The sequence below is a fragment of the Callorhinchus milii genome, unplaced genomic scaffold (genome assembly GCF_018977255.1).
Source record: "Callorhinchus milii isolate IMCB2004 unplaced genomic scaffold, IMCB_Cmil_1.0 Scaffold22, whole genome shotgun sequence".
NCBI classification, from domain to species: domain Eukaryota; kingdom Metazoa; phylum Chordata; class Chondrichthyes; order Chimaeriformes; family Callorhinchidae; genus Callorhinchus; species Callorhinchus milii.
In genome coordinates this window covers 8,776,730-8,792,772 of record NW_024704763.1, presented here as the reverse complement: position 1 = coordinate 8,792,772, position 16,043 = coordinate 8,776,730, and the positions used below count along the sequence as shown (strand labels likewise).

Sequence of the window (16,043 nt, the reverse complement as noted above, 5' to 3'; positions counted from 1 at the left end):
GCAGCCAATTGCGCACAGCAGTGTCCCACAAACAGTCATGGATTGAGTGACCAAATTATTCTTGTTTTTTAACCTCACATGTTAATCTGCTTACTTTTGAGTTACCAAAATAATTTGCAGATTTTGCCTTAAAGCAGTCTACCTGGGATTCCTTGCTCAACTCTACACCACTCAACAACATGCCTATGGATTGCCATCACTTAGTCCACCCAAAAGCATTTTAACAAGAGCTTGTTAGGATAGCTGCTACTAGCAAGAAGCAATTAAACCACTCCTCAAAATGGCACACATGCAGCTCTAGATGCCTAGCTGGTGTCAACTACTCACCACATCATCAGGGATAACCAATTGGTAAAAGGGGCAGACAGCCAAGTCCACATTCTCTTTAAGACAATGCAACAATTTACGGTAAATTTGACATTTTATTTTTAAACAGCTTTCTATAAGGTACAGAAAAACAGAATGTGAAAAGAATACACAGACTTTCAACATTATGTTCTGTAAACAGCAATGACATAGTCACACAAGTTAAACAAATGACAAAAAAATCTTCAACATAATTATCACTGCTCAGAATTGATCAAAAAAGCTGAATTCAGCCCAGAATGCCTAGGGAACATCTAGGCAATATGATCAAATTTTGCTTACGCAAAAGACAATGAAAATATGCACCTTTTACAGGGCGTAAGAACTATGAGTATTACACAGCATTTATTCTAAGACTACCCTCTCCCAAATGAACTATAACAGGAGTGTGTGTGTGTGTGGGGGGGGGGGGTGCGGGGGAGGAAAGAGAACACAGAATAGTAATGTTCCTTCACTCCTCTTCAGACGACTGATCAATGGGGTATACCATGAACAGGACATCAGGCCGAGTTGGAACCGAGGGATGGCCTGGTCTCACAATCTCAAAGCCCATGAAGCTGAAAGTCCTCAAAAGCAAGGCTGTTAAAAGGAGGAAAAGGCAACAAATTAGTTTTAATTATTTGCACGCAGTGTAGTTCACATACTTTAACTACTATGGATCGAGTCCCTTCTTGTTCACTAATAGGAACTATTCAATCCTCAAACTTTCCCTTGATTTCTATTTCTTATTTTGCTCCAATTTTCATATGCAAATCCCAGCAAATCCAGTAAAGTTCTTACCTCGATCCTCTCTGTTTTTTAAGAAGCAGACAAATACATTTTCCACTTTCATTTTCTCCTCAGCATATTCTAACAGCACAGTTAACCTGTCAAATCAAAAACATGTTGCAAGGATAAAGGATTCACAAATAGTTTGCTCACCAATGCAATTTAAATCTGTAAACTAGTTCTCGGAAAGAGAATTATTGCATTCAAACTAAAAATTTGTTCAAAACAAAAAATCCCAGTTCTGCTTATTGATCTTGGTCAGGATCTTGAATACATCTATTCAGTGTGAACCACTCATATTCCATAGCTTCTCCTCATGCCTTGGTACCTAATTTAGCTGGCTCTTGCTATATCCTTTCTAATACAGTACTGCAAACTGTAGTCCAGAGACATGCATCACTGAGTGGGGAGAAAAGGGCATAGATTTGTACTAGAAAAAGATTGATGCAGCATGTAAAAACAGTAATACAACAACTCTGAAATGATGAGATTAAATTCTCAATCCTATCTGAATTAAATTTCTATCTTCACAGTATCAGAGTATTAAAGTTTTAAAGGAGCTGATTGAGTACAACGATTAGAAAGAAAGAAAAATCTCCCTTATTAAATGCTCAACTGAAAAGACAGGCACACAAGCAGATGGGACCACGGTGTAACCCTAACTTCTAGATCAATACCTCCAAAAAGACAAACATCCTTCTTCAGTCCAGATAGACAATATTGCCCTGATTTTGCTCTACTGCACTTCTATACATATCCAGCACACAACTAAAAGCACAGGTCAACATGGCTAGATCAGGACCCAGGACACTATCTTGAAAAAACTTACAATAATCAGAACATTGAGGTTTTTATATATATATATATATATTACACACACACACCACAGTGGCTGAAGCAAAAAATATCAACATATTCCATGGAAAACATGATGAATAAATGGAGAAGGGAATAGACTGATATGGGAAAGGTCGAGCCCCTTCACACTCAAAGTATAAACACTAGCATGGACGAGCTAGGATGAATGACCAGTTTCTGTGCTGTAACAGCACAACTACTCACCCTTCTTTGCTCCCTTCTGCTAAAATGCCATCAGGAATTTCCACAAAGAGATTCTTATTAGAAAAGAATGTATCCCACGTAGAGATCCTGGAATCTGTCAACTTGTACTGGAAATGGATAATATGCTGTTTTCCATCGACTGGTAGCTCTTGCGTTACAGTTAGCTTCTCATCCTGAAAGCAAGGAAAAAGGTCATGTCAATATTTTAGTGCTAAAACTTTGCTGAGGAAAATTCCATGTCTACTTAAGTTCTGGTGAAAGGTCATGCTGAAATATTAAACCATTTTTCATCTTTCAGATTATGGGACACGCTGGAAAGTCCAACTTTCCAAGTTTTGATTTGTAATGGCTGCACTGTCATTACATAGGTATGAATACCAAAATATCTCAACCACTAAATCACAAATGTTGAAATGTTACAGGCTACATCCAGGTCAGAGCTGTTGAACTCAAATAATACAATATTCAAATGCAAATATTATTGGGTAAAAACTGATCTTATATTCCAAATGCACTTTCATCTCCAATTTCTCTCCAAATAATAATCCCTCCAAAACCAAAAACAATAATAAATTGGTCATTTTCAATCTACGACTGTTTGTGCGATATTGCTGTGCGCAATTGGCTGCCGCATTCGCCCACAAATATACAGTCAATTCACTTTACAGTGTGTTCTGTGAAGCGCTTTGGGACGTCCTCCCGACGTGAAAAGCGCTATATCAAATGCAAGGATTATTATTATTATTCTCTCAGACACTTACAATATTTCAAGGCCAGGTGTATAGACAGGGTTGTTTAATCAAACTAAGAAGTCTCGTGGATTAGGTTTTCACTATCGTTATCGTTAGGCTGAAAATCTATACAAGAACATATAGAGAACAGCTCATGAAAAGAAATCTATCAACCCATCCTGACTGGTAAACGTATTATAGGGCTTATGCTGCAATGCACACTGTCCAGCTTCAGTCCTCTGAAATGACTTACGTAGAGATAGATAAAAAAGGAGTCACAAAATACAAGTAAAAATCGAATGAATACAGTTTTGATATGGATTTGAACTAATCAGACCTGCATACTTTCAACATCTGTTCAAGGCAAATGCATTAGGCTATTCAAAATCCAAAGACAAGAATCCTTGATTGATTTCCAAACCCTGTAGATAAGAGGTTTCCTTGCATTGATTGAATCAATTTTGAGGATAAAATGGAGGTCCAGCATTCAAATCAACCTCAACAGGTCGGATAAAACTTGCGTTTGCAAATAGATACAGAAACATCAAGTGAATAAATTTATGTAGCACCTTTCAAGTCAAGTCGGAAGGACGTTTCAAAACACTTCACAGTTGACTGTCAGCCAAGCTGCTGGAAATTAACAAGCTAAAACAAAATCAGGAGCTGAGTTGGAAGAATCCCTGACCCCAATGACCTGTCTGCCGTTTCAAGTCCTCCCAATGAACCAGGCAGACAATCTGTCATCAGCAGTGCATGGAGTGAAATAGACTGCCGAGACCACTGCAGAGAATTTACTTAATTATGACACTCCAGTGTTAAGCACATTAATGTGGAGCCAGCTCAACCCCAAGTAGACCCTACTTCCTTTCCCTGAGAATAGTCAGCTATTATGATTAGATCTCTTAGACCTTAAGAGTACTACTTGTTGAAGCAGGACTTGTTGAATTTACAATATACCCCCAACTTAGGCATCCAGAATTCAGACTGAATGGAAAATCAAAAATAAAATTCTGCGGGTCTGTGATGTAGACTCATCTCTCCCAACGTGTGCCCCTGTCTCACTGTCCTTGCTTGCCTTCATGGTAACCAGGGACATCAACTTTGATTCGATTTGAATTCTGAAAGGAGACGATGGCTTATTTGCTATCTTCTGCTAGTGGATTCAAACAATTACAATGCCATTACCTGCATTTTTCAGCACTGAAAAATGGTGGTATCGGCATTGTAAATACATTTAGCCAGAAATTCCGTCTCGCCAGACCGGACCTCCCCTCTATTAGTTCAGCTAGTTGGGTTTAAGTATATTGTCACAGCAGAAAACATAAAACTACTGTTCACTTAAAAAATAATTAGCTTGAAGTCATTTTAACCATCTGCTTAGCAGGATTGTTCAGTATGCTTTTGTGTATTAAAAATAAATACTTACCAAGTGTAAGAGAGCTGTAAGAGTGTGATCCCTTCCATTCCCTCGCCCATCCGGGATCTTCACTGATGGGTGAGGGACATCAGGAACACCACAGAGGCCCTGGACCGAGGTGCCTGCAGTACTGACGTTGAGAGGTGCCACACAAAGAAGAAACACTACTGCAAGAACGAAAACAAACAGTTATTAGAATTGGGTTCCATAATGCACAATGTGATTCTATAGGTAAAAATCTTATTTTTTTTAAACTTTACTTATAGTCAATACAGAGAAATTCAGATTCTTCACAGGTGTACTATAGTATGATCGTATAAACAAATTCTCATTTGTTAGATATTAAGAAAGCAATGAGAAATCTGTGCAAAAGCACTTAAAGCAAAAGGGAAAACAAACATCGAATCTTACATTTCTCCAATACTTCTTTTGACATTGGAGTAAATCCAGTTTCACACAAGATTGGGTCTGAAGCATGCAGCAACCCGTTTCATTGCTTTTCTTTTAAAATTCATTGGAACTACAGTATTATCAGTTTCAATAAAAGATGACTGCCAGCATTCAAATCAAGGATAAGTGATACAATAGACAACTGTCAAACCACAACCACACTACCACTAAGGACAACCAGCCACACAAAATGGTGTGTACATTATTACAGCGCAACTCTACTATATCATGGTCATTTGGGTTCAATCGCATAGACCCTACCCCCTGCACACAAAAAACTGCTGGATCTTCAAGTTGCTGAACTCACTTCTTGCATTATGGCTAAGAAGCACTCCTACATAAAGGGAACTAACTCAACAACAACAACAACAAGATTCCATTTATAAAGCGCCTTTCACGTCAGGACGATGTCCCAAGGCGCTGCACAGTTGGGTCAGGACCCGAGCAGGGGGGAAATGGTCAGGGTGAGGGGAGGGAAGGGAGGGAGCGAGGAGGGGGGAAATGGTCAGGGTGAGGGGTGGGAAGGGAGGGAGCGAGGAGGCGGAAGAGAGTCGAGAGGGGAGCTGAAGGCTCGGTCAAAGAGAAAGGTTTTGAGACCGGCCTTGAAGGAGGAGAGGGAGGAAGCGGCGAAGGCACTGGGGGATGGAGTTCCAGAGCCTGGGGGCTGAGAGGCTGAAGGCCCGACCACCGATGGTAGGGCGGTTGGGGCGGGGGATGCGGAGCAGACCGGAGCCGGAGGAACGGAGGGTACGGGCAGGTAGGTAGGGGGATAATAGGTCAGAGAGAGCGAGGCCGTGGATGGCCTTATAGGTGAGGATGAGGATCTTGAAATCAATCCTCTGGGGAATGGGGAGCCAGTGGAGGCGAGCGAGGGCGAGAGTGAGGGTGAGGGCGAGGGTGGGAGTGATGTGGTCGCGGTGTCTGGTGCGGGACAGTACACGAGCTGCAGAGTTCTGAATGACCTGCAGTGTGGAGGGAGGTGGCGGGAAGGCCGGCGAGGAGAGAGTTCCCATAGTCCAGCCTTGAGGTGACAAAGGCGTGGACCAGAGTTTCAGCCGCGTGAGGGGTGAGGTAGTGCCGTAGTCTGGCGATGTTCCGGAGGTGATGGAAGGCGGTGCCAGTTGTGGTGCGGATGTGAGGGAGAAAGGACAGCTCAGGGTCGAACAAAACGCCGAGGTTCCTGATGGCTTTGAGAGGTGGAGAGTGCGGATGCTGATGCTGTCAGCGCCTGAGGTGCGGAGGCGCTGACGTGAGCCAATCAGGAGGGCCTCAGTTTTTCGCACGTTGAGCTGAAGAAAGTTGTCTCTCGTCCAGGACTCGATGTCGGACAGGCAGCTGTCAGGACATCGGTGGTCGTGGAGTTGAGAGTAGAGGAGGAAAGGTAGAGTTGGGTGTCATCCGCATACATGTGGAAGTTAACCCCATGTCTGCGGATGATGTCACCACAGGGGGAGCATATAGAGGGTGAAGAGGAGGGGACCGAGGACAGAGCCCTGAGGGACACCACATGAGACAGTGCGGGGGGTGGAGGAAAAGCCATTTGTGGAGACAAAGTGAAGACGGTGAGAAAGGTACGACCTAAACCACTCAAGGACAGTGCCTTGAAGGTTGAGGTGGGAGGACAAGCGGTGGAGTAGGATAGCGTGGTCGACCGTATCGAATGCTGCCAATAGGGCGATGAGGACGAGGAAGCAGAGGGAGCCCTGGTCACAGATGGTTAGGATATCATTGGTGACCTTGACCAGGGCAGTTTCTGTGCTATGGGCAGCACGGAAACCTGACTGAAGATTACTACTGAAAACTCAGTAGTGCTTCCTACCCTACAGGATATGGAGTCCTGTAGCTCAGTGGTTAGAGCACTCGCTTTGCAAGTGAGAGACCTGAGTTCAATTCCAGGCAGGGCGAAACCTTGGGCAAGTTTCCTTACTCCACACAGAGCCTAATAATAATCCCTTCAAAAACCAAAAACAATAATTTTAATTGGTCATTTTCAATCTACGACTGTTTGTGGGACATTGCTGTGCGCAATTGGCTGCCGCGTTCGCCCACAAATATACAGTCAATTCACTTTGCAGTATGTTCTGTGAAGCGCTTTGGGACGTCCTCCCGACGTGAAAAGCGCTATATCAAATGCAAGGATTATTATTATTATTATTATTACCCCCAAGAAGGGTTCTGAGCAAAGATGAACTAAATATACTATATTAAAAGTAAACTTGTGCATTGGCAGGGTGCTTTATACACTATTTTTAAAAGAACATGTTTTTTGTTTATAAACTATTTATAAAACATTGGTTAGACTTCAGCTGGAGAATGTGTTAAGTTCTGGGCACCACACTTTAGAAAGGATGTCAAAGAATTGGAGAGGGTCCAAAGGAAATTTACCAGGAATGAGGGATTTTGGTTATGAGAGGCTAGGGAAGCTAAGACTATTCTCCTTGGAGTAGAGAAGGTTAAGAGGAGACTTAATAGTAGTTTTCAAAATAATGAGAGGATTCTTCACTTCGCCTCGCCCCCTCTCTGCCTACTTTCAGGTCCCTTCTGAAGACCTTTCTTTTCGACCGCGTCTTTGGTCATCTTCCTCCCCCTGGGTTGCCCCCGGGATTCCTTACTGTGAAGCGCTCTGAGACACCGTCCAGCATGGAGGGCACTATATAAATCCAAGTTGTTGTTTCGATGGGGTGAACAAGGAGAACCTATTTCCACTGGTGGATGGGCCAGTAATCCGAAGACACAGATTTGAAATAGTTGTTAAAAGAAACAGAGGTGAGATCAGGAGAAATTTTTCATACAGCGATTTGTTGGGGTCTGGAATACATTGCCTGAAAAGGTGGGGGAAGCCAATTCGCTAACAACTTTTGAGAGAAGTAGATAATTATCTGGGGAGGACACACTTGCAGGGCTAGCAGGGGAGTGAATTGTGCAGCTCTTTTCAAAGAGCCGGCAGACACAATAGGCCAATTGGTCTCCTGTGGTGTATAATCCTAGGAAGTTAGAATATGGCCCTGCAGCATCTAACCTCAAGAAAAAATACACTTCAATAGATACAAAAATATATTTAATAGTGACTTTTTTTGAGCCAAATCCCAACTGTGCCTTTGTATTTTTTTAAAAAACAAAACTTATCCTATACTCTGAATTCTTCAAACCTAAACGATATTCAAAATATTTTGACAAGTATTCAGTAAATTTGTTTAGGCTCATTAATCACCAACAACAGTGCCAGACAGTACTGTAGGTTTTGTAGATACAAGAACCTAGATGGCAATCATTAAGATCAGCCAAGATACCACGGTTGCCAGACGGCATTATACATAAATTTAACATTCAAAAGTAGGATATTTGTTACAGTAAACCCCATTAAACTGGATTCCAGATGTCCAGAATTCAAACATAGCTGGACTGGATTAAAAAAAATTAAAACATTTCGGCAGACCTGCATGTATGTAGATGGCCACTCACTGAGTGTGCCCCACTCCCCCACCTTCCTTGTTGACCATCAGTGGCCAGGCAGGGATATCGACTTTGAGTCAGTTTGAATCCTGGGAGCAGAAGATATTTGCTAACCCTGCTAACCAATTTTAGTCTGAGGACCAGATTCAACTTTGCTATCTACTTTGTGTGATTCAAACAATTACAATTATGTCCCTTGGATGCCTCCCAGAGTGGAGGGCGCTGTATAAATGCTTATAAATTGTTGTTGTATAAGGGATCTAAAAGAGAATTTAGAAGGAACTTCTTCATGCAAAAAGTAACAAGAACATCGTACTCACTGCTCGAAGCACACAGTAGAGATGCATTTAAGGCCAAGCTAAATACATTGAAAGAAGGGAATGGAAGGGTATCGGGTGGGTGGAGACTTATTCTTTTATTATTGGCGTTCGCCCACAAATATACGGTCAATTCACTTTGCAGTATATTCTGTGAAGCGCTTTGGGACGTCTAGAAGACGTGAAAAGCGCTGTATCAAATGCAAGGATTATTATTATCATGCGGAGTGTGAACACAGGAACAGACAAGTTGGTTTGATTCACCCGTTCCTGTGTTGTGCAGTCATTATAAATTTATGTAATGTTCTGTCCTGTCAAACATCAACCTGAATGACTTCCAGCTTTAATTGCTAAATGTAAACAAGAACACAGATCTCCTGTTTGGTTCTCAGAAGCACCTTCTCATCTCAGTTTCATCAATCTGCATCGTGCTCACTTTACCTCATGGCAGTGGAGTATATAATTCAATCCCTAGCTGTCTTTCAAACCTGATAAGTTGACTCACTTCCTCAGCTTCCATTCACCTCCACCACTAGCTGTCCTCCAGTCCATGTTCTCTGCCACACCAAGCTCAGCCAGTCCATCATTCCCACCCCTCCATTCTCCCTCGACTCCTTTAGCTATCCATTTCCCAGCAGACTGAATTCAAGATCATTGTCTGGATTTTCAAATTCCTCCATGGCCACAATCCACCCTAGCTCTGTGACTCTATTTGCCCAGCTGCTCTCTCCATTCAGCCTGCTTCATATGCCCCACCTCATCTCCTACCATTGAGCTTTCAGCCATTTCGCACCCTCTGTGGAACTCCATCCTGAAGCATCTAAAACAGACACATTCTGGTTACTCAATTCCAGAAAATATAAGGCAAAAACCAAAGCCAAGAGGACCCCATATTGTGCATTAGTGTACTGCTATAGTTTGTTCAGCTAAACCCACATAGGTCCCCCTAACAACACTGTTTTCGAGGTCCAGCTAGAACCATTTTACCAGTTTGGACTTTGGCTTACAGGATTAACAGAAGCCAAATGGGAAGAATTCCTGGGCAGTGACTTGTCTGTCCCTCAAAGCCTGCCAACAAGCTTACCGTGGACCAGTCTTGCTCAGGAATAGACAATCAAGAGCACACCCAGAGGATCGGACTCAATGCCGATATTCCATTGCCAAGCATATCAGGAGCCACCTCAGCCTCCATAAGTATAGCCACTGGCTAGTTAGAGAACCAACAAGCACAGGCACAGGAAGGATAAACCGAGCGCTTCACATAAGCCACTTGATGTATAGGATAACTCAGCATGAAGTGCTGTGTACAAATCTAGACATCAAACTATAGTAGTAATGCTCAGAAAGACTGAAGGTCAAAAATGGGAGCCTAAAATAGGAGGCATAAAATGCAAGTCCTGCAGATCCTCAAATGGGTCAGGCTAAACATACTAGGAAACTCAGATGCAAATCTCATTCCCAACTTCCATGAAGCCAAATTGCAGCCAAAGAAGGCTCCAGGGCAGGAGAGATCGGCTTCCAGATTCCAGAAAGTTGACACGAGGCAGAGCAAAGTACCAATAACGAGATTTGCAATTTACAAAACTATTTGAAATAGTACTTCAAATTGTCTGTTCACCTCCTCACATTAAGAAGCTGGATCCAAACCGTGGTCCTCCCAAAATATGCAATTATCTTACTCTCAGGTTCATCAACCAGGCACCTGAACAGTTCAAAAATGCCCCCTATTTATTTATTTGTTCCTAAAATGAGTTTATTTATGTGTTCCTAAAAACTTACAAGTTGCATTTCTCTGCTTTCATTTTGCTCTACGACTCATTACAGATGCAACACTAAAGTTGTAGAGTGTGCTTATTGCTGCAAACAGGTTCACGGATTGAAGACAAAACAAATCATGTGATTTTCCTAGCTAAACAGCACAGCTGAGGGGATTAGTGGCAAATACAGCCCAGATATTTCTGAATATGAGCGGCCTGTCTGAATCTAGATGTACTGATATTTTAAAAGTTTAAATTTTCACAGACACTTATTACATTGAAGATCTCAAAATGATTCGCGATTACTGTCAAGCATAGGTTTCTTGTAAGTGAATGCGGCAGCGATTTGCACAAGCAAGGCCCCATAAACAGCTACAAGGTGTACAACCAATGAATCTGGAGGATTGTTGGCCGGAACACCATGAGAAACCATTTTTTCAAAAATCACCGTGGGAACTTTAATAGGCACCTGAAACTATGCATAAAAAAGTAAAATAAAAGACTTTACAAAATTTATGGCATTGGCTGCCCTACAGTCGAAGAGGTTGATACTCCAGCAGTGATGGATGATCTTGGCAATTAGGAGGTGCTATCTATCGGCAATGAAATGATAAACAAAGGTCCTCCCTGTTCAGGTGGACATTAAAGATCCCATGACACTACTAGAAAAGAGAAGGGAATTTCTCTCTCCAGGCATCTTGGCCAACAAGCGATTCCCCGGAAACAATTGATCATTCCCTGTTTGTGGCCGCTTGTGGGACGTTACAAAATACAAAATACAGTCGCGACATTACAGTAAAACCATGCAAATAGACGCTTAGCAGTTTCAACATGACCAAACATGCTCTCCCACCCCCCACAGCCAACCGTCAGGAGCTGAAGCCTCTCCCCCCTCCCCGTGACGCCGAGCTCGTCTCTCTCTGATGTCTCCAGGCTCTCCTCCACACATCCACCACCACCCCCGCCCTCTCTAAGAGGCCAATCTCTCTCTCTCTCCTCCCCCCGCGGCTCAGCCGGGCTCTCTCTCTCTCTCGCCCCACCCCCCTCGGGTGAATTCCCCTCTCTCTATCCCTCAGATTAGGCCGGTCTCTCGCCCCGAGTAACACCGGGCCCTCTCTCTCTCTCTCTACCCCCGCGGGCCGAGCTCCCCCCCCCTCTCCCCGTGTGACGCAGGCGCTTCTCTCTCTCCCTCTCTCCGGGTGACGCAGGGCCTACTCTCCCTCCCCCCGGGTGAAGCCGGGCCGGGCCGGGCCTTCTCTCCCCCGCCCCCCGGGGCTGACCTGTCCTCTGTGTTGATCATGCTGTTGTTGGCCGCCGCGATGCTCCCGTGCCTGTCTTTCCCGAAGCAGTGACTGTTTAGTATCCGTTCCAAGGAGGTTTTCACCATCCGGACGCAGGCTGCCCGCTCTCTCCGGCTAATCTTCGCTGCCGTTGGTGGGGGTGGGGGGGAGGGGGGACCTGACTCTCGCTCTGTCACAACGGCCGCCGCTTCCAGAACCTTCTGGCCGCGCGCGCAGCCGCCTGGCGCTTATATAGCGGGGCCGCGGGGCAGGCTGGGAAGCGCGTGCCGCGACCGTTATTAACCCTTTCTCCGCCGCCCCCTCCCCTCCCCCCGCCATCCCCCTCCCCCCCTCTCCCTCCTCCCCCAGCCCTCCCCCTCCCCCAGCCATCGCCCTCCCCTCCCCAGCCATCCCCCTCCCCCCCCGGCCTCCCCTCCCCCCGCCTCCCCCTCCCCCCCGCCCTCCCCTCCCCCCTCCCCCCAGCCCTCCCCTCCCCCCACCCTCCCATCGCCCTCCCCTCTCCCCCAGCCCTCCCCTCCTCCCCCAGTCCTCCCCTCCCCCCTCTCCCCTCCCCCCCAGCCCTCCCCCCCCTCCCCCCCCCTCCCCCCCCCCAGCCTCCCTCCCCCCCCCCCCTCCCCCCCTCCTCCCCCCCCCCCTCCCCTCCTCCCCCCAGTCCTCCCCTCCCCCCTCCCCTCCTCCTCCCCCAGTCCTCCCCTCCCCCCCCTCCCCTCCTCCTCCCCCAGCCCTCCTCTCCCCCAGCACTCCCCCTCCCGTTCACCTCCCCCAGACTTCCCCCTCCAGCCCAGCCCTCCCCTCCCCCGGCCCTCCCCTGGAATAACAAGAACCATAATAATCCTGGCGGGACGTCTCAAAGCGCTTCACAGGAATAGACTGGTAAGCGAACTAACTCTATTGAAGGGGATTAAGGTGGAGTCCCGGCAGCTCTCAGCGGTTACAGCGCCCGTTTCGCAAAGCGAGAGGATCCGGGTTGGATCCCCAGACGGGGCGAAACGTTGGGCAGGTTTCCTTACCCTATGCGTCAGGTCGAGTAAGGAGACTTTGCCAGGGGGGACCAGGAAGAAACTGTTTCCATTGGCAGGTGGATCGGTAACCAGAGGACACAGATTTAAGAGATGTCAAAGCACCAGAGTGGGGGGGAGTGGAGGGGAAATCCTTTCACACAGCGAGGTGTTGGGATCTGGAATTCATTGCCTGAAAGGGTGGTGGAAGTCGATTTGATAACAACTTTGAAGAGAGAAGTAGATAGATATTTGGGGAGGACATGTTTGCAAGGCTATGGGGAGAGCGCGGGGAGTGGAATTATCGTGGATAGCTCTTTCAAAGAGCCGGCACAGACACGATGGGCCGAATTCTGATGCTGGAGTCACATCTGCACGGAATAAAGCAAGGCGAGGCGAGGCGAAACGTTGACTGGCTTAGCTGGTCTTAGGCGGTTGCGTTCCCGTCTTTGAATCGTGAAGGTCCCACTTCCGGACTTTGAGCTTCGCAATCCGGGCTAACGCTCCAATATGTTGCTTCAATTAGGTGCATGGTCGGGCTTCGGATAAACTGTTAAATTCAGGCTCCTCTCATTTGATACCACAGCGTGTCCTGGACAACAATGCCCCAAATAAAATTGGTCACATAACTCCATGGCTGTTTGTGGGATATTTTGTCTAAGCAGAAAACGCTGTGAAGCACTTTGAGACAGTTCCCCAGAAAGGCATTGTATTAAACGTTGTATTTTGGCTAGAGCACAGAAAGTTGAGAGGGTTTTATTTTTTGACAAGGTGAATAGGGAGAAGCTATTTCCACTGATTAGTGAGTTTGTAACTGGAGGGCATGGATTTAAAATCATTGCCAAAAAAAGAAAAGGGACAGATTAGCACAAATGTTTTTGTCCCAAGGAGTACTAGGTTACAATCAATTCACTTTTAGTTCACTTCACAGTATATTCTGTGAAGCGCTTTGAGATGTCTCGAAGACGTGATAAGGCGCTGTATCAAATGCAAGGATTATTATTATTACAGAATGCCCTACCAACGGCTGGTACTTTGGAACAGTTTTAATAATAATAATATAATCCTGGCATTTGATATAGCACTTTTCACGTCTTCTCGACATCTCAAAGCGCTTCACAGAATAGACTGTAAAGTGAATTGACTGTATATTTGTGGGTGAACGCGGCAGCCAATTGCGCACAGCAATGTCCCACTAACAGTCGTAGATTGAAAATGACCAATTTATTATTGTTTTTTGGTTTTGGAGGGATTATTATTAGGCTCTGTGTGGAGTAAGGAAACTTGCCTAAGGTTTCGCCCTCTGCCTGGAATTGAACTCAGGTCTCTCACTTGCAAAGCGAGTGCTCTAACCACTGAGCTACAGGACTCCACTGTATTATTGAATATGCCGAGCATATTCAATAATTTCAGAGATTTATTTTCTGATGGTCATCGCCCACTAAAACAAAAAGGAAGAGAAAATGACATATTACCTCCTAAACATCGTCTCCTGCCAAAGTAGTTCTTGGAGAATTAAATGACGAGGGCAGTCCCAATGCTGTAGTGGACAGAGCTGCAGCTTTCAACCCACAGCTCACTGGTTCGAATCCCAGTCTGTGTTGAGTTTACTAGTCTTAGCGTGAGAATGAGGATGCTAAATTGACCCTCGACTTCCCAGGGTCAGGGAGGATACAGCCTACTCCCTCTGGAGCCCCCTCTACTGGATATATGCATGTGGGGTAGCCAGTAGACGAGGGGTTGTGAAGTACTGACTGAAGTCCCGGCCTCTGTGTCTGTTCTGGTGGATGTTAAAAATCCCAACACCACTGTTTATAATAATAATAATCCTTGTATTTGATAATACATGATGCTTTATCATGTAATCAAGACGTCTCAAAGCGCTTCACAGGATATACTGTAAATTAGTTTGACTGTATGACCGAAACAAGGCAGGCAATTGAGCACAACAATGTCCCATAAACAGTTGTGGTTTGAGGGTTTTTTTGAGGGATTATTACCCTGGTAAGCAATCCTCCAATCAACTAGTTCCTACTTACTCCTAGGTAAACAGAGGCATGTGGAGTAAGGAAATTTACCCAACATTTTGCCCTGCTTGGGAATCTAACTCAGGTCTCTCGTCTGCAAGGCGAATACGCCAACCACTGTGCTACGGGACTCCACAAACTATAGAACTGAACTATATGTGTAAATGAATATGCAGGAAAACACACCAACTGTATCAGAGCATAGACCAGACTGGGTGCATTGTTTGTGCGTGAATCCTGTTGTAATATAATACTCCCCATCGACTTTGCTTGGTAACATAATGCAGCAAACCATATAATTAACATCTGCTAACACAATTGAAGTAACATGTGACATTTTTGAAACAAATGATATGTTTCCTATTTTCAACAACAAGTTGCATTTATGTAGCACCCATCACGCGGGTTAGCGTCTCAGAGCGCTATCATGAAGGAAACAAGAAAACAACTCTCCTGCATATATCCAAGGAAAAACACAAATAAAATTCATTTTAGAGTTATGGCGTATATCTACAGTCGAACCACACTATAACGACCACCCCGGGGACCAGCAGAACAGATCGTTATTTCATTGTGTCATATCAGTCTTGTCATTGGGATTGTTAAAACTGGGCGTTTGTAAAAGCAGGTTCTTTATACAACAACAACTTATTTGTAGTGAAGTTCATAGAATCAGGAGCAGGCCAGTCAGCCCCTTTAGCCTGTTCTGCCATTCTATAAGATCATGGCTGATCTGTACCTCAACTCCAATAACCCATATCTGTTTGAATAGTACAAATGTATACATATTGGTAAGTGAGCATAAATTCTCTCACCCCATGTTGGGGCTTGAGCCCACACGAGCCTCACAAAGTGACAGAGATGAATTTACATTATAGAATTTGCATTCAGTGATTCATCCACTAAAGTCGCCTGAATTAATACAATACAAAATTACATTTTTATAGCACCTTTCACATTGGGAGGATGTCCTGAGGCACTGGACAGTCAGGAATTTGGACCTGAGCTGAGGGTTGGGATCAAGAGGAGTGGAGGGCAGCAAGTTGGTAGGATGGCCAAAGATGCGGTGGAACAGGAAGGTCTTGATACGTGACTTGAAGGAGGCAAGGGATGGAGCGAGGCAAAGGGAATGTGGGATGGATTTCCAAAGGGTGGGGGCAGAGAGGCTGAAGGCCAAACCACTAATGGTGGAGCAGGCCGGAGCCTGCTGACCAGAATGAGTGGAAAGGGAGCGGAATTAATGGCTGTATGTTTCCTTATCGTAGCTCAGCTCAGCTTCAAAAAGTTTCCCCAGTGATTTAATTTGCCTTGGGTATTTGAAACAAACATAGGAAGAAAAAATATGCTAAAATTATTCTTTCAATTTAAAAATATTTATTCTAACTATCAGAATACT

At 45.0% G+C, this 16,043-nt stretch overlaps 1 protein-coding gene across 1 annotated transcript; it reads right to left on the bottom strand.

The window, feature by feature from the left end:
* Positions 1-402: 402 nt before the first annotated feature.
* On the bottom strand, positions 403-11,824 carry LOC103189182 (ornithine decarboxylase antizyme 2). The gene is given in 6 exon segments (XM_007909505.2): positions 403-945; positions 1,147-1,232; positions 2,197-2,369; positions 4,354-4,434; positions 4,436-4,511; positions 11,602-11,824. Coding segments are annotated over 6 exon segments (651 nt in total). The 5' UTR covers positions 11,709-11,824; the 3' UTR covers positions 403-817.
* Between the last annotated feature and the right edge of the window lie 4,219 nt (positions 11,825-16,043).